The sequence below is a fragment of the Octodon degus genome, unplaced genomic scaffold (assembly GCF_000260255.1).
Source record: "Octodon degus isolate 3935 unplaced genomic scaffold, OctDeg1.0 scaffold00031, whole genome shotgun sequence".
NCBI lineage: Eukaryota > Metazoa > Chordata > Mammalia > Rodentia > Octodontidae > Octodon > Octodon degus.
This window is the reverse complement of record NW_004524607.1, coordinates 9,369,572-9,389,296: the sequence shown is the minus strand read 5'-3', so window position 1 is coordinate 9,389,296 and position 19,725 is coordinate 9,369,572. Positions and strand designations below refer to the sequence as shown.

The 19,725-nt window shown below is 41.8% G+C and overlaps 1 protein-coding gene across 6 annotated transcripts in view; it reads right to left on the bottom strand.

The window, feature by feature from the left end:
- Positions 1-19,725, bottom strand: part of Aoah (acyloxyacyl hydrolase) — a 237,719-nt gene that overhangs the window by 60,724 nt on the left and 157,270 nt on the right. For all 6 annotated transcript variants that reach the window (XM_023713541.1, XM_023713543.1, XM_023713542.1 and 3 more), the window contains one exon: positions 874-956. In XM_023713541.1, the coding sequence (XP_023569309.1) occupies positions 874-956 (83 nt within the window). The remainder of the gene's footprint in view (positions 1-873; positions 957-19,725) is intronic.

Sequence of the window (19,725 nt, the reverse complement as noted above, 5' to 3'; positions counted from 1 at the left end):
GCTGCTCGGAAAGTTCCTTCACATCTTTAGTTAATTAGAGAGGGCACACGGATAGCAGATAGGTTTAGCGTCATGTGCCAAGGCTAATTGACTGCTGCTGATTCTCAGACGTGCTGTGGTGTGGGAATCACTGAGGCAGACTGGGGGTGGCCAGCAGCACTGCCGAGGCAGATTACTCATATGCTCTCCAGGCTTGGGAAGGTGGAGTGGCAACGCACACTGTGTTTGCTATCTCCGCATGACGGTGTCACAAAACATCACTTGGGGATTCATTAGGCATCAGCCCCCCTGTTGTTTGTCAAACAGGAGTATCATCAAAATTCTGGGCCAGCAGCCCACCTGCAGGTCCAAGGTAGGAGGCCAAAACCCACACAGGGAAAGCTTCCGACTTCAACCACAGCAGGCATTTGGCCCACGGGGGATGGCACGGCTGTAGCAATGACTGGTTTTGGCTCAGCTCTTGGTCAGCTAACGCTCATTGAGGTCTGGGTTCCCAAGCCCTGGATAGCTTGCATGGTGGCCTTGCTAGATGCTGCTGTTGGGGACTAGGCTGCACTCTCGATCTTCCCCGCGCCTGTGTCTGGTGCCATATCTACATTGCCTAGGATCAGGGCGCTTGCACCCCAAATGGTGTTGGAAGGGACACTGTTCACTTTACCCTGGTCTTTGTGACCTTACTTTTATTTTATTTAAACATTTTTTTTTTGGCAGAACTGGGGATTGAACTCAGGCCCTTGCACTTGCCAGGGAAGCGCTTACTCTACTGAGCCATCTCCCCAGCCCCTGTTATCTTACTTTTTAAAGTTAATTCTTACCCAACAGAATCAACCATTATAGGCACTTTGGTGAAGGCTTCCTTGGAAAGCCACCTACCGTTTCTTGAAATGTTCTGGTAATCCCTGTGGTTGCAGCGGTTCCATTTCCGTAAACGAAGGTAAATAGACCTTTCTCCCATCCTGAAACAAATACATTTGTATCTACTTAATGTCAAGATATTCAGTGAGGAGGCCTGCAGAGACATTTTTTGGCATGATTTTGACAACTACAGTGAAAATGAATTTAGAAAATCATAGCTGATTTCTGATATGTTTTCTCTGAACTGTGGTGAGTTATTGGGAGCTCTAAGCAGTTCTGTGAAATGGGTTGCATTAACAGTCAGAATGGGCTCGGGTCTGGAGCATCCAGGAGATGCAGTCCTGCCTGGATTCCCAGAGCACTGTCACTGTCAACTGTGCATGCACCTGATAAGTCCTGGTCCTCGCAAGCATGCCGCACCTACCCATCCTCTGCCAGTGTGCTGTGGACACAGAGGCTGCAGATGGAACCGTGGATTCTGCGACTTGTGTCTCTTCAAACGAACAGGTTTAGGATGTGATAGGTGTTTAACCAATGTCTTGTTCTACTGCTCAGCTGGATTTCAACTCAGTATATAGCCCAGGCTGGCCTTGAACTCTAGATTCTCCTGCCTCAGGCTCCCTCCTATTGGGACTATGGCTGGATCTACCAAGACAGGGTGAAACTTTTGTTTTGATTATACACGTGCAAAATTGCCTTCACCCCTTATATATTCCTTTGTGCATTGGTTTATGTCATTTTATAGCTTTTTTTTTTCAAACGGGGTCTCACTTTTAGCCCAGGCTGGCATTGAACTTGTAGTGATCTTCCCTCCTCAGTGTACCTAGTGCTGAGATTACAGACCAGAGGAACCACTTTTTGTTTTGGTTTTTGAGAAAGATTCAAGGTGTGTAGTATAGGCTGGCCTTGAACTTACTTATGTAGACCTAGGCTGGCCTTGAATTCACAGTATTCCTCATGCCTCAGCCTCCTTTGTGCTGGCATTACACGTGTGTGGCACCACTCCCAGCCCATAATCTTTGTAAAAGTCTACATTTTTCTTTAAACAAAAGTCATCTCTTCAAAGCTCAGCATGGTCACCCTTGTTGGTCACCTGACTTTCCTGAGATGCTGAAGTAGTTGAATGGGAGGATAAAGGCCACCCTGGGTTAAACTGGACCAAACTGGAGAAACTTTGTTTGGAGACAGAGCCTTACTATGTAGCCCAGGCTCAGGTTGAGCTCACAGTAACCTTCCTGCCTCAGCAACTCCAGTTCTGGGATTACAGGCAAGCACCGCCACACCTGGCATTGTCAATTAATAACTTACAAAAGCTTATAATTTTCATGAAAGGAAAGCCATCTATCTATCTATCTATCTATCTATCTATCTATCTATCTATCTATCTATTCTAAAAATCTTATTGCATTCCAGTACTTGGAAACTGCTTCTGTGCTTAAAAAAGGTAAATATATATATATATATATATATATCAGAGTGATGTTGAAGAGGTCAACCTTTTTCTTTTTAGGAAGACCCCTCAAGTTGTCTCTTTGTAATCTTTTTACCAAGGAATGCAGTAAATTTCTTGAGCCATTGTTCATCTTTATTAATACTGATGTTTATAATCTGACCATTGCCTTTGTTCTTTTGATTACACACACTATTGTCTTTTCAGATCTCTTCTGCCTTTCCTGCATTGTTGTAGAGTTGTGAGTAAGATTCAAACCTGTTCAGAATGATGGCTGGATTGTCAGATTCTCTTGCAGCTAGGAACAGCCTTGTCACTAAGTTCTGGATAAGATGGAACTAGAAATATCCAATGGCAATTCTTGATAATGTTTCTTAGGAAACAACTAAATACTGACTCCTGCTTCCTTCTGTCCCTTTCTCCTCTGTTCCATTATCCATAAGATTAATGCTGTCATCTTGGACTGAGGAGAAAAGGTCCATGTTGGAAGAGTAGAGCTCACTGCTCATTCTGCAGGAGGCTGGACCCCTGGGCACTGGATACAGTCAAACTCTTGTACTATTCTCAGGCTGCACATCTCTGAAGTTTCTTTTTGTGTAAGAGAAATAAGCTCACATATTTTCTTATTTAAGACACCCATATGTTGGATCTCTCTTACTTCTAGGTAATGGACTAATTAATGTTACTATTATTAATAGACACAGAGCTTAGAGACAAGTTTGATACGCATATCAAAATATAATTACACACATTTTAAGCATTTTTTGGCTTCTCTTGGTTCCATATTTGATTTTTCCATTTTCTTTTGCCAAGATTTTAATTTAATTTAAATGTAATGTAGTGTTATGTTGTCTATACTTTTATAGACTTCCTAAAATTCTTTTTGAAATAAGACTAGATGTAAACTAATGGGTAATAAACACACATACATTCCATTACTTTTCAAGTTTATCTTCTCTTCTGTATGGTAAGTTCTTATCTCAATATTATGTAAAATCACTCTTTTTAAAATTGTTCCAAAAATTATTGCATTCCAGTACTTGGCAACTGCTTCTTGTGCTCAAAAAAGGTAAGTATACATCATGCCTGGGTATTTGGAACATGTTGAAAGTATCCTTTTTAAAATCTGAGAAAGCTAATGATAACATTTCTTAACAGAACACCAACATGCAATACGTTAATTATTTTTTATATCTAAATATACTTTTATATTTCTCAAATCAAACTTCTTATAGTTATAGTTTAAAAGTCAAATTAATTAGTCAGTCATTGTGTAAGTTTGTAACTCCAGTTTTATAGACGGCTGAGGTAAGCAGTTCATAAATCTGAGCCCAACATGGGCAGTTAAGTGAGAACCTATCTCAATAAATAAATAATAAATACATTTAAAAAAAGGGTAGTGGATGTAGCTTAGTGCAAAGGCCCTGAGTTCAATGACCACTATTTCAAAATGAATGATTGAATAAACAAACAAACAAATTAACTTAAGAGATGTTGAGCACCTACTATGTTCCATAGTATTCACTTTTGGCATTTGTGTTACAGTAGAAAATGGATAAAATAAAGATTCCCACTTGTATTACTGACATGCAGTAGAAAAAATAGATAAGAACATGAAATATTAGGTAAGAAAATTATATTAGAAGGTGATAAAGCCTATGGAAGAGAAGGTGATTAGGAGGTGGGAAAGGAGATCAAGATTAGAGTGGATGCTGGAAGTCTCAATGAAAAGTTAAATTTGGACAATCACATCAGGTGGTGAACTTTATGAATTGAAACAGTTTATTTATGTACATAAATACTTACCTCCCTTTCTTATATCTGTACGCCCAGAGGCAACTCATCTTAACTTTAATTGGGTGAACTTCAGTATTTTCTCCTTATCTCTAAGTGGCATGCTTTTAAAGCTACTTCTTGATTTTCATTCTCTGACATTATTCACTCCCTACTCTGGAAGAGGAGGATTTAGCTATTCACAACTGATCTATTATTGCTGTTTCTTTGTGGCTTTTTATTTTCTGGGAGACAGTGATTGCCTTTGTTTCTTTGCCTAATTTTCCAAGTATGTGTTGTCAGTTTACCCTCAAATCTTCTGTCGTTTGATGATCTCTTAGTGAGCTCTCATGTATAAATAGCTTATTGTTAGTGTTATCTTCTTGGTGGATGTCTATTCTGGATCCTCAGTTTGAACTTGTTATCCTCCCCCCCAGCGCAGCAGATCCTCCTAGAAAGGACACAACTGGGTTCAACATCTCTGGAATAGGAACTATGAGCCCTGGTATGCTATGTATTATTAAGAAAAGAGGTTGAAATATATCTGTGTAATAATAATTGACTTTTTTGGTACTGGGGATGGACCGTAGGGCCTTCATGCTGAGCTTTAGCCCCACTTTTTTTTTTCTTTCATTTTTTACTTTGAGATAAAATCTTACTAAACTGCCTGCTCTTGGCTTAAACTTGCAATGCTTGTACCTCCGCCTCCTACAGTTCTGGGATTAAAGGCAAATGCTACCATAGTGGGCTGTAGCAGAGTTTTATAAAGCGAATTATTTTGTTTGAAGGTGGTGCCCCAAACGTGATGAAACAGCTGTTTACTAAACTGACAAAAGGTGAAGAAATTATTGAAGACCATTGGAGCTTTCCTTCTTGAAGCCTGAAGACAGCCACACCATCCTCTACACCTCTACTTTTGAGTCTGGGTTGGTCTATGACTTTTTTTGGCTAACAGGGTATGGTAAATGATAACTCTGGCTTTTAAAACTCTAGGCAAGTTTTGCCTATTGGAGCCTTGAGGCACCCTATCAATTAGTGTGACTGCCCTGCTGTGCACACAGAAGGAAACATTTTGAAAACCAGACGTCCTTCCATAGCTAAATAAATGGACAAACTAGTGTGTCTCTACAACCAGATACTTAGTGATAAAAGGAAATGAGCTACAAGCCACACAAAGGCACAGGGGAACTTTGAGTGCATATTGTTAAATGGAAGATACCAACGTGAAGGCTACACAGGATGTGATTACAACTAGAGGCATTCCTTGGTTTACAGAGGAGAGAAAGCCTAATAAGCCCACGTAAATTTACAGAATAACTGCGCAGAAAATGGCAAATGGAAAGAACTTTCATATACCTTCTTCTCAAGTTCTCTATTATCAAGATCTTGTATTAAATACAGAAAATTTGTTACCATATTAGAGAAGTCATGTTGATAGAATAATAAAGTCCATGGTCACACTCCTGTTCACCCTTTCTGTTGCATGTTCTGAGTTTCAACAAAGGCATAATCTGTTGTTGTTATAGAATCACACAGGCTAGATTATCATCACCTTAACATCTACCACGTTTCCTTTTCCTTCTTTCCCTTCCTCCTTTGAGGCCTCTAGTAACCCTCAAACTGAAAGATAAAATCTAATGAAAGAAGAAAAAAAAAGGCCCTACATGGAAAGGAAGGAGGGCCCAGTGAATTTCATCTGCTAGTCATCCTTTCCAGGCACCATCTTTGAAGTGAGGGCGTCCAGGTTCTCCAGCCCAGCAGGGCCAATGCCTGAATACCACTGAGTAGCCAAGGTGAGTGTCATGCGGAGAAAAGAATTGGCTATCCAAGTCCCTCCTGAATTCCTTACCTTCAAAATTATGAGATGCAATAAAAATGATTGTGTGTTAAGCCACTGAAGCTCAGAATACTTTGTTATAAAATCGCTAACCAAACAGTTGGCTGTAGAATTCAAGCTTAAAGTGATTTTTCCAGAGAAGGTTGAAGGAATAAATCCACTCACTCCTAGTCTCCGATCTTAAGTCTGAAGCTACTTTGTGTCTTGATATTTTGGAAGCCTGTAGTAGTACTGTATCCAAAGTGCTATAAAATGTTATGGCAGGGGCCAGGGATATAGCTCAGTGGCATAAGCGTATGCCTGGCAAGCACAAGGTCCCGAATTTGATCTCCAGCATTAAAAAAAAAAAAAAAAAAAAAGAGTTGAGGCAGTAGAGTTCACATGGGTCTGTTTTCATTCATAGGGTTAGACATTTGACAGGATCTCCTAACCAAACATTCTATTATATGCAGTTCTGAGAAATGTTCTTAAATTCTTTCATTGATAATGCCCCCATTCCTTTTTTTTTCTCCTGTTTCCCCCTCCACAACTATTGTTTCTATATTGGGTTATCAAACTCTTCTTTTAATTTTTCCTAGTTTCTCTCTTATTTGTCCCCCTCTTCTTCTTCCCGTTCTCCTTCTTCTTTATTCTCCTCCTCCTCCTCCTCATCCTCCTCTTCGTCCTCCTTCTTCTTTGACAGGGTTTCACTGTGCAGCTCAGATTGGCCTTGAACTCACTTTATAGCCCAGGATAGTCTTGAATTTACAGCGATCCTCCTGCATCATCCTTCCAAGTGCTGGGATTCCAGGAGTTCACCATCACACCAGGCCTCCTATTGTTGTAGAGGACCACCTGAACAACTCTCCTTGACAGAAGAGCAGTGATCTCCCTTTTAGCTAAACCTGGCCCTATTTCCATGCACTGATGTGCACGGAACTGGCCAGAACATTTCCTTATCCCTCAGTTAGCCTTAAGCAGCATAAATGAGTCTAGCCATGGTGCTGATGTGTAATCTTTGAAGCAAGGCAACAGATCATTGTTACCTCACCTGTAGCTTCCAGGAAGTATGTGTGAGCTGGACTAGGTGGGCCACCCTGTTGGCTGGTATTGAGCCTCAAGTAAGGGGCTATGACACTTCAGGGTATAAACATTACACATTAAAGCTGAAGCATTGGCCCCAAAACTCTAGATACTGTCTCGAGTTGTGTTGTGCAGGTCACCCTTCCTGCATCTCTCTCTCCTCCCTCTGGGCATATTGCACAGGTGATTTCAGGCCTCTCACCCAGCCCAGCTCACGACACTCATGGACCTCCCACCACGACTACAGCCACTCATGCATCCGCTGTCCTCTTGACTAATAAAACCTGGGTCTAGCTCTGAGCCGAGGCCTTTGTTCTTGGTAGCCATCACTGTAGCTGGGCTGAGGACCCCCCTTGGTTTCCCACAACTACAAAATTCCTTAGTGTCTTTATTCTCACCATGCATTGCACTAGAAGTGATAGATTGGAATTAACTTGCTAGAATTCCACTATCTTTTCCATGGGATTACAAACGTGGACTTTTCTGGACTGTTATGAGGCCTAGAGGGTCTTTCTAGACTTTCTTTACTCTTTTTCTGGGTGATATTCTTTACTTGGTCTTTTCAGCCATCTATTAAGATAATTTACTGTCACCAGTAAATAAAAGTCATAATCTTTTTTCTTTTTTGAATATTCCTCTAATTTTATTCTTGTTTTATGAATGTTATGAATGTTGTATCTTCTTTTATCTTTTTGAATATACTTAGTTATTTTACAGGGGTATTAACAGAGCTCTCTAAAAAGCTTTGCCCTTAGTGCATAATTTTCCTTTAAGTCATTTTTTTCTCTTTGGTTTTGCATGGCTCTTGTCTTTGACTTCCGGCAGATGTCTGATGATGTTGGGTTGTTGGTTCGTGCTTAGATATGGAAACCAGCCGCTTGGGGTCTGGGCTACTCTGGGCCGCTTGCTGAGCCTGGTGCTGGTTGTCCGGCAGCAGGCTGGCCCTTTCTCAGTAAACATTTTTTTTTGGATCTCCTCTTGAAGAACAGCCTTCTAGTCTACTGCCAAGAGAGCACATTGCTGCTGAATTGCCAGCTCTCTGCCCGACAGCGAGGGTCCTCGGCTTCCACAGGCACGTGCTTCAGGAGGATGCTCCTTTCCCCATTTATGTCTGGCTGTTCTTAGCCCAGAGGTCCTTGATTTTAGCATCTTTGGGGAATGAGCTTCTAGTCTTCAGGACAAGGGGGCGGTGAGACAGTTGCTCAGCTACACAGAGTGAAGGGATTGGAAGAACTAACTGCTTTTTGTTTTCTTTTAGTAATCCTTCAGCAGCCTTCCTGTTAGATGTTAATCTTTTGAGCTTTTGGGGTTCTGCAATTTCGTACAGGATGGTGGGTGGTCTTCCTATCACCAACTGGGGTGCAGCTCTTCTGCACCAACTATTGGTCACCTTCTGCTCTGGTGTCCCGGGTTCTTCTTGTTGTCTTGTCTTTGTGGATAAACTCATTTACTGTCACTAGAGAGGTGTTTCCCAAAGGAGAGAAGTAAGCGTGATGCTCCATCTGGTGTCCTACTCAGAAGCCAGAAGTGGATACTTTATATGCTTCATGGTTTATGCCCACTGCCTTGACTATTTTATTATATTTTGGAAAAGCAGATGGGAAATGGACGTTAGAGCTGAATTCCATACTAAAATAATTTCGAGGTCAATAAAGGGGATTTACTTTGCCTTGGGAAAATAACTGTTACCAGTATTTACCCATAAAGGTATTTTTGATAATTTGAAAAATGGAATTTATGCACCAAAAAGGGGCATTGCTCATGACTTGCTTCTAAGAGTAAACAGTATGGGTAGTAATCTTATACATGCCATGAGCCGCACTCATCACTACAAGAATGTTGGGGCTGTGATTCCTAGTGATGAATTCATTAATATTTCTGCCTAGAAATAGCACCTACAATTTGTGGATTAGAAGTTTATGCCAAGCACTAAAAGTATTTCATATAATCAAAATACTAATGTTTCACATAACTAAAGATACTAAAGCTAGTCTGTTTATTTTCCTTCATCCCCATCCCAAACAAATAATCTCTATAATAAAGTTTAGGAATTTCCCAGAGTGCTCAGGAGTCTGGAGAATATGATAGAGTTGATATACTATTTTGAGAAGTCTTGCAGCAAGGGAACATCTGGGACACAAGGACCTCAATACATCATTGATTTAAGCTGTAATGTCTGCTCTGATCTCAGATGTCTCCCTCTTTTGGCTCTATCTGAGTTCAAGTGGAATGCCTTTGTCGCTGTCCCTGTCTCTGTCTCAGTTGAGCCCAAGACTGAGCTACAATCCCAGCCCTTTTTACACTTTTATTTTGAGATAGGATCTTGTTAAGTGGCTAAATTTCCGGGCTGGGTTCAAACGTGCAATCCTTCTGCCTAGAACTGGCTACTCAGTTGTCCACCACACCTGGTTATTTCTCCCTTTTGGTTTTGTTGAGCCACAGACTTTGGAGCGGTGGTCTAGCAGTAGCAGCGGCTGCTTCATCTCTGTACTTTGAGGGGTGCACTAAGGAGGACTTGTAAGCCCTTTTCTTCAGACCTTCCCCAGTGGCACGTTATCCTCAATCGTGGAAGGTGGCCAGGAGGTAGCTGGTAAAATTTCCAGTTTTATTATCGCCATCTACTGGAGACCCCAGGTAGTACAGGTCTAACAGGTGGTACAGGTTAAAATTTGACTTCATGCACCAAAATTTAAATTAGATAAATCTCATGCAGAAATACTTCTTGTTTCCTCAACATTGGATCAGATAACTCAAAAAGCCTACTTTGTGTAAGCACCTTCGTTTTTTCTGGAACTGGGGATTGAACTCAGGCCCTTGTGCTTGCCAAGCAAGCACTTATTCTACTGGGCCATCTCCTTGGCCCCACAAGCACCTTCTAATAGCCCCAATTTCATGAGAACAAAACAAAGCAAAATAAAAAATGGGCCTCAAAAATAATGTGGGCAAATTAAAAGGGGTGATTTACAAATGAAAAATGGCCACTTCTTGTACTGACTCAGAGATAAATTTACTTGGAGAGAGGAAAGCACAGTTTTTCCAAAGGGCAGTGGCCCGTCAGAGGTCTTCAGGATAAATCAAGTGTGGTATGATTCATAGTGATGGATCCTGTTGTGGTGGATTTTCTTAGGCCATGTCTGAATTCCTAAAAGCACTATACCCCAGGGCCCTGCTAAGTTACACCTGGGGAATAAGGCATGGGGAGAGATGGGGTGTGGAAAGCTAGTGGCGGGATGGGTGGGAGATGAATTTAATGTTTGATGTGAAGCATTGGGAAAGGGGAGTGGAAGAGGAGAAAGTCGGGTAACTTAGAAACCACAAGGCTTTGTCCAGGGGCTTTTTCTGCTAAGAAGCTTTGAGGAAAATGTGGATAGTTTTCTTCCTGATGAAGGTGGAGGCCAGGCTGGCGTGAGACCAGGGAGGTGGATCAAAGGCTTTTTAAAATTTCTTTTAGCTCTTTGATATGAGTTGCATTCCAAAGCCCCTTGTAGCTCCAGTTTATCGCAATGCAGAATAACCCAGATTCAGACTCAGAGATGGATAAACATGCAGATTAGGACTCGGACACTGTGACAAACCAGCAGTGGGGCAGAGATGTGGGGATACAGATGATTAGATGGAGGAGACCTTGGGGATTCAGACTTGAAAAGATTATCAGGAAAGCGGGGTAAGTATTGAATATGGAGGAGGAAAGAGTACGGGGAGATAGACTCTATGGGCATTGTGCTCAATGATTCATGATCTACTGGACACTGACAGGCTGCATACCTGCCGGGTTAACCTCTTCCTAAGAGGCTTGGAGTGGTTATAACTCTCCATCCTAGCTCTTCCCAGTCCCAATTTGATTCTAGGCCAATATACTTGAATGAAGATTAAAATGCAATAAAACTGGGAGATTTAAGGCTATGGATGCTTATAAATCTGAAAAGATCAGCTGAAACAGAAGATTGTTTTATTAATCTAACACCATTTCTCAAAGGATTCTCTAAGACCAATCTTCATAAAACACATATATAGATTCCACATAACACTGTGTTCAAGTAAGTTTAGAAAATATGCCAGAATAGCAGCAAAAATGTACTAAGACAGTGTCTTACCTTTTTTTTTTTTTCTGGGAGCAGGAGCTATACAAAGCTTTTCTGGCTTTGCATTATTAAAGACTGGTAAGCCTCACACTGATTAAACTTCTTTCTCTTTATTTAAACTAGCTTTTAGAAAACCCATTTGACTTAAAGAATTTTTTAAAAAAATGTGTATAACACCTTTTAAATCTTGTGGAGCCAGTAGTCCACAAAGTAATTTTTGAAGAAATTGATGGATTACCTGTGATCTGTGTTTGAACACTGAAATAACCTAAAATAATGTCTTGTTTGTTATATAAATTCTACTAGAGAAATTTGGACGGTGTTCATTTACTTTAATCAGCTGAGGTTGCAAAAGTCACGCCATTCTGCTTAAAAATTCACATGGAGGCTTGATTGATCTATTATTGATCAAATTTACTTGTTAGCAAATCTTCCCATTGTTTTGTTCTTTGTACATGGCTACTGAATTAATAATTTTTCTTTCCATTCATTTGCTTTAATTTGTTGGTTGTGTGATTAATATTTTAGCATTGATGGTATGATGAAATATTTTAATGAATTTGGATGATTAATCACAGAATATTGATTATAGGACACACTGAGTAGTCTAGGGTTTAAGTTATGGTGATTTCCTTGTACGCACATCGCATCAGGCAGCTGGTGATTTAATTCACGCTGCTTATACTCCTCTCCCTTGTTCCTTCCATTTCTACCAAATTGTAGGTTCCTGCAAATTGGATTTGATTTGGGCAATCTGAGAAAATGCGTATCAAGGAGGTCTGTACCTCATAAAGCACTCTACAGATGTGGGGTGATGTGACGGACTGGTTCAGCAGTTCCTTTGTTGGGCACCTGCTACGTGCCACAAATTGTGCCAGGCTCCAGGGCTACAAAGGGAAATCGCCTGGCTGCTATGGTCAGGATGCTCAGAGCTGGAGTGCAGGGCAGATGGAGGGAATGACAATGACTAGAGAATGATGATAAATGGGTGACACTGGAATTGAAAGAGAGAGTAGGAGCTCAGCAGCGAATCACCTCCTTAGCAGGGAGTGAGTAGAAGGAGTCTCTAGGGAGACTGGCCCTTGAGCAGTGGGGGTGGGCGCATGGGAAGAGGTGACTGAAGAGCACAAAGTTGAGGGTAGATGCCCTTGAAGACGTGCTTCCTAGTAGTATGAGGGTGCAAGTTAAATCAACCATGAAATATTACACTAGAAAAATATTTAAAAGGTGGACAATATTCAGTATTGGTCAGGATGTAGGGAAATAGGGAAATAAATATTCTCATACACTAATTGTGTATGTGTAAATTAATACAGCCCATTTGGAGGACTTATAGAAATTAAGTCTATTAAGACTTATTTTTATTCAGTGATTCTTTCTGTCAATGAAATCTTTACAGAGACAGGTAGAGAGAGAGAGAGAGAGAGAGAGAGAGAGAGAGAGAGAGAGAGAGAGGAGAGTGGAATATTCATTATAGTATTATTGGGAATAGGAAACTGGAAACAAGTTTTGAACGTCTCTAACCATTAACCATGACATGTCAAATTGACTGGATTAGGAAACCTCTAGCAGGCTGGCAGGGCACGCCGCTGCAGGCATCTGGAGGGGTTGTGGAGCACTGGGTCTGGTCTGACCCTTCTGCTCCCCTGCTCTGCCTGCTTCCTGCCTACCGTGAACCGAGCAGCTTTGTTCCACCAAGTCCTTCCTCCATAAAGTTTCTGCCTGTGGGACGAATCTTCTGACATCGAGAGCCGTGATAAACCTCTCCTGCTTTAAGTTGCTGGCGTCAGGAGTTTGGTCACAGGAATGGGGAAGAGATGAGCACACTTTACATGCATCAATTTTTTTTTTTTTTGTAAAACAGAGAGTCATATTTCCAGTAATTAAAAGCAACAGTTTAAAAATAAGTAGTGGTAGAGGAAAGTTCTTGCAGGAAGAAAGATAGGAGAGTATGTGGTGGGGAGAACCCCTCACCCCAGAAGCCCCAGAATCGACAGAGGGCTCCCTGGGGCAGTGCCTGTGTGACTGGGTGGCCTAGGCCCAGGCCTTCTTGTCTTTGCTAGGGCCATATTCTGTCCTCATTCCTTCTGATCATCTCGTCACTGTACGAGTGCTGTAGGATTTCTCACCTAAGGGAAAGTCTTTCTGGTCCATTATAACCTTCCACCTCTCACTCCTTTCTCGGGTATCAGAGCTCATTAGAAGACTTACCTGAGCCCACCTAATCCTCTCCATCTGGGCTCCTGACTTCTCCTGTTACAGGGCCAGTCCACGTTTCCCCATGACCAACATCTTCATGCCCATATCCGCTTCCTCAGCTCTCACCTTCCGGTGCCTCTAGCGGCATCAGGCTTGTGGATGGCGCATCTCCTTGGCCCCAGAGCTCCGAGCTCTTGCAGTTTTCTGTTCCTTCTCATTCTTCTCTTTCCCCATCCCTGAAGGTGGACACCCCACCTCTGTCCTTGGCAGCATTCTTTTTTTTAATGCTCCTTAGAATACAGGTTCTTAAACTTCTGACCTCAGAACCACTTTGGAATCCTAAAGCAATTGAGGACTCCAGCAAGCTTTCATTTATGAGTTGAGCTTATCAATGTTATCATAGTAGAAATTCAAATGAAGAAACTTGAATGATAGTAATTATCAATTCACATTAAAGGAAAATAATGGGTGATTTACCTGTTAGCATAAATTTTTTTCTGAAAAAATATTTTCCCCTCCATTGTTTTGTACTGTTGTGAGTCTCTATAGTATGTAGTTGGGGGAAGTAGCCTTTTAATATGCTTTTGAGATGTATATGAATGCCTTCTTTGATTCTATACTCAAACTCAACAAGTGGTAGCATCTTAAAGTTTGATTAGTTGCAAACTGCAATCTGAAATTACATCAGTGAATTTTTTGCAGCTTGCTATGTTCAAGTGCATTTTAATATTTGATGTTTGACTTACATCTTGAATGAACCTTTTACCCAAGCATGATTTTATGTGTCACATTAGCTATGCAGAAGTATACCGGCTCACTAAGTTTTGTAGCTATTCTAAATATTGGTACATCTTGTGATATAAGAATGAACAACTGCATTTGCTAACATTGCTGTGATATCCTTGGAAAAGTCTTTGAGTGTTAGAAAAGCATCAAGTTCTGAGTATAAGACACAGATTTTCCAGAATTCAGATTTTTCTTTGAAACTCAAATTTTATGATTAGCAGCCATCGTTGTCACTTATTTATTTATTCATTTATCTTTATGTTTTTAATACAGGGTCTACAGAGTCTCACTACAGAGATCAGACTTGTTGTGATCCTCTTGTTTTCAGCCAAGTGCTGGGATTACAGGCACGTGCTCCCATGCCCAGTCTCAGTGGTCTCTGGGTGGTGGGGCTGGCACAGCACACTGGGGATTGATCCCTGGTCCCTCCATCTGCCTGAGCAGGCACTTTAGTCTGCTGAGTTATCTGGCCAGCCACACTGTCACTTATTATTCTTGAAGCAACAATCTCATTTTAATCATTCTAAATAATCCTGCCATATATCTAAGGTAGAAGAATCACAAATCATTGCATGATGTTTTATGAAAAGTGAATTCAGTGCTCAGCTCACCTATGCCAGGGCCTCTCCTTAGGACCAACAGTGTGCTCTGTTAATACTGCCTTATGGGGCAGAAATGCTCAGTGATTACTTTGCATTTCATCAGATTAAATTACTTAGAATCAAGTACTTGAGTTTAATAAAATTAGGGTTTTTCCCCATCTCATAGGTAGCTTCTTTTCCATTACTGGTAATTAAACCCAGAGCCTTTCCCCTGACCTACATCTCCAGATTTCCTTTTGTATTTTTTATTCTGAATTAGGGCTTATCTTGCTCATCTAAGTTGCTAAAATGCGGGGTTGGGCTTGAATTTGTGATCGAGAGGTGAAGTCTGAAGGCCATCTTCCCACGAGTTCTGACCCCTTTCCACATTCTCTTAGCTCATCACAATATGACTACCCCAGTTAACCGGCCTGATCCAGCTCCAGCACACAGAACAGACCATTCCAGACTGGAGGCCCTTGGGGCCAGAAGAATCATGAAAGAGTGAAAGCATAATAAGGACCAACTGACCACAGACTAAGAAAGGTGAGCGGATCCCAGAACAGTGAGTTTCCAGATTCCCTATTCTCTGCTACCCTAACTACTCCATATAGACCGCTAACTCGGTAAGAGAGCTGCTGTTCTGGCATCTCAGAGCCAGCAACATCGCTCAGCTCTAGATCTTAAAGCCTGTCCCTGTTGCAAGTCTTTCTGTCTCTCCTTTTTATTTCTTATACAGACCCTCCTGCCTCAGCCTCCCAGAGTGTTGGGACTATGGCCTAAGTTACATTTATAGGGGAGGGAACACCTCCAGTTTGAAGCTAAGAGTCACAGAGTGAAGCAGCCACAATTGCTAACATAGTTTATGTCCAGGCTTTGTTACATGCAGTGTTAGAAGTTCTCTCTATTACTATAGTGGACCAACAAAATTCACAGGATTATGTTTCTTAGAGCACTGTGACTCCTGAAAACCTGTGAATTTCAGCTATGGTCAGAAAAATGCCTCCAAATGCCTATTTTTATAGTTTCAGACCTAAATGTGCTCTGTTTCCCACAGTTATATAATTTAGAATGTGAGGGCGATCTGGCTGCGACATCTGTCACCCCACTGATCTCCAGGGTTGATTCGGCTGATCTGGCTGGCTAGGCGGGTGTCCCCTTCTTCCCTCAATGATCCATGTGCGTTCTTTCCGAAGCTGCGCGCTCGGTTGAAGAGGACGACCACCCCGATAGAGGAGGACCGTTCCTCGGTCAGGGGTGTACGAGTAGCTGCGCTCCCCTGCTAGAACCTCCAAACAAGCTCTCAAGTTACGTAATTTAATTTCATAAAATACTGTGTCAATAAAACCTTAGAAGGTTCAGGATGTTTTGGCACATCTTAGGGATTCTAGGGCTTTAACAAAAACAAAACTGAGAACCCTTGGGATAGCTACACGTAGCATAGCGACTTGTGATTCGGGAATGCTGGTGCTTCTACTTGAGGTAGGTTACAGGGCTGCAGCCAGTCCGTAGCGAGGAGACCCGAATAACACTCTCAGATTGGCTACTTGTAACCCCGCCTCCCTGCCCTCAGGCGCCAAACAATATTATGGGGATACCTGTGTTTTCTGTGAAGTTGAGAGGGTTTCTTTTTTTGTATGTGTATTTTAGGGAAGGTCTACAAGGTGTTCAGGGTCTCACTACTAGATTGGACTCGTAGTTATCCACCTGTTTACAGCCTCCCAAGAGCTGGGATTACAGGCGTGCACCACCACACCCAGTCTCAATTGCTGTCTTGGGGCACCCCCGGGGGGCGTGGGAGAGGGCAGCACAGCAAGCCCGGGGATCAAACCCTGGGCCCTGGGCCTGCTTACAGGTGCTTTAATCCGCCAAGCTATTTGGCCAGGCCTTTGAGAGGGTTTCTGTGAACAATTACTAGTTAGGTTCTAAGGAAAAATCCAGGAAGACTGAGGCCCGTGAACTCTAAACTAATTTTGCAGGGCTATACTGTACTTTTTTGTTCTACAGTACAAATGGCTATATGGTGAAAAGGCCAATACTGTTCAGTTTTGCTGCACGCATAGCTTGTAACTTATGGACCCCCTGAGAGGGCCGTAGAGACACCCCTAGAGATGCATGGGCCACACTTGGAGAATGGCTGATAGTGATTCTATCTCAGTCCATCAGCCACACCCAATGTCAGATGACCACTTCTGTTTAAGTATTCATTTGGCAAAGCATAAATATAACAAGGCCAATCATCTACAATTATATCACATGTAACTTGTGAGTAATGGATTTAATAAGGTTATTAAACCTATTAGTGTTTAATACTTACATGTCTATTTTAAAAGGTGAAATTAGGTTAACAAATCTTAGCTGCAATAACCTACTCCCCAATTTTCTGGTTTGAATCCCCTGAGTGACTTGGTTCAGAGAGATACACCGCTTCTCAAAATTGTTCTCTCGTGTAACATCTGCTGGGTGAAAATAGATAGCCTTTCACCCTCAGATTCTAGGACACCTCTCATATAATCAGCCGTGTTAAATGTCCTTGAACAGCATTATGGTGCCACTTGTAACAAAGGCTATTTCTGTCTATTTCTAAGCATTTGCTATATCTCTGCCTCAGCGTAGCAAATTTAAGCCAGAGGCAGAGAGGGGAACATTAGATTTAGAAAATTCCCTGGTGAACTCATTCTTATCACCCCAGCTTGGTGTGATAACTTTGCAAACTACTTTTGGCTCGCATGACTTTTCATGGTTAACTGTACTTTGTTTATTTTTTCTATTTCTTTTAAGAATGTGGGTTGCTGCCCTATTCCATGCCCTTGCTCCAGCTGTCTGTTTAAGGCACTTGCTGTTTAACCCTGCCCTACAGAATCCACTGGTAGGACTGATTTTTAGCTCTACCATCATAGGAAGGGGTTTAGTTTAGACAGCCATAAATGAATATAGATTATTCTTTTCATAAGGATTTGGGTTCAGCTATTTTCCTCTTGGATATTTCTCCCCCAGGGGAGGTAGTCCACTACTTAGCAACAACAATAATAATGAAAGGCTGTTTTTATTTAATAGTTGGTCCGGTACTCAGTATCACACACCAGAAGATTTACTAAGCACTAGCTTGGGTGTTCTGGCTTGTGTCTAGATGTTCTCCCAAAGCCTCATGTGTCCATAAGTGGGGCTTTTAAGAGGTGGCTGAGATCTAGGGTGTGTGAATGTGGATTAAGGGTATGACTAGAGGCTGGTCATGGTGGTGCGTTCCTGTAATCCCAGCTCTTGGGAGGCTGAACACAGACGGATCGCTACAAGTCTGATTTACATAGTGAGATCCTATAGATCCTGTACTAAAATACAAAAATAAATAAAATAAAAAAAGGTATGACTAAATAAGTCCACTGATTGGTTTATCATAGTTCTGAGTGTGGATAATAGGAAAGCCCACTTAGGGATGGGTGTCACCAACCAATAGGATTTTAGCCTGGATGGAAAGAAAGGGAAGGGGAGGTTTACTGCTATGACTGCTTCCTGTCTCTTTCTTGCTCTGTCGTGGACTATTTCCCTTCTGCCACGTCACCTTGCCTTGGAGCCAGCTGATCATAGACTGAAACCTCTACAAACTAGGAGCTAAAATAAACCTTTCCTCCTTTAACTTGTGTCAGGTGTTTTGCCCCAGAAGTGAGAAAAGTAACTGAGACACTGGCCTCACCAAACATGGTCTGAGCACATTTTAAGCTCTGTGTTAATCGTCTTTGCATTGCTGTGGCCAAATACTGAGAGGAGGAGAGATTTAGTTTTGGCTCACAGTTTCAGAGGGTTCATTCTGAAATAGCTGGCTGGTTCCATTACCTTGGGCTTGAGATGAGGGAGGATATCGTGGTAGATGGGCCTGGTAGACGAGAACTGCTCACCTCTTGGTATCCAGGAAGTAGACAGAGGGGGAAAGAGCCAGAGGATGGGACAATGGCGAGAAAGAGTCCTGAAGTTCATATGCTTGTAATCTGCATATGTAGGCCCCACCTCCTATTTCCATCACCTCCCAGCAAGGCCATCAGATTACAATCTTAGTAAGGGCTTAAGCCACTGAAAAAGTTAGAGCCTTTATGATCCAATCATTTTCTGAAAGCCCCACCTGTGAATACATGAGACTTTGGAGGGACATTTCAGATTCAAACCATAACAGTCTCTGACACTTAAAATTAAGCCAAGTCCTATTTAAAAAGATAGGTCAGTTTAGGGATGGAGGAAGGTATTTTTGGCCAGGAGAAATAATAATTTCTCTAATGCAGCTAAATTAAATAGCACAGTCATGTAAGATCATGCCTCCCTGCAAGATGGCAACAAGTTGAGTCACAGTCCCAACACCCTGATACCATCATCTCTGTAACACAGAACCAATCAGAAATGTATAATATTGGACCAATCAGAAACTTGGCTATTTTCAATCTTTCATTTAAATCTGATGCTGTTCACAGGGTCAATCAGAAGATGTTCTTTTTAAAAAAATTTATTTGGTACAGGGTCTTTCGACATAGCTCAGACTCATAGTGATCCTCCTCTCTCAGCCTCTCCAGCACTGGGATTACAGGCCTGTGCCACCACACCTAGTTTTGGTGGCCAACAGGGTGCACCTGGGGTACTGGGGCTGGCCCAGCATGCAGTACCATTGATCAAATCCTGGTCCTTATGCTTGCCTGGCTGGCGCTTAGACTGCCAACCTATCTCTCCAGCCCAGAGAGATAGCTCTTTTTGAGTCTTTATTTCCATATGGGCCTAGTCATTCAAAACACATTTATGCTCTTTTCTTTACATGTGGCACGAAGCCAAAAGAGTTTTTTTGATAGGACAGTTTATACATGGCATGATACCAAGTAACTGATAGGATGATTTTCCTGATGCAATTTTATTTGCATGAAAGAGATAATCCAGAAATTTTGGATACAACAACTCCATTCCTTTATCTTGGGGGTTGTAAGTTTATTCACTGACTCCTTTTGTCCCATGCAGTGTATTTCCTGCGTGCCTCAATAAATTACTTCTGCTGCTTTTTCTGCCTAATTCTTTGCTTGGAACCTGGGAAGCACTACAGGGCTTTTCATCCAGTAACTATATATATAT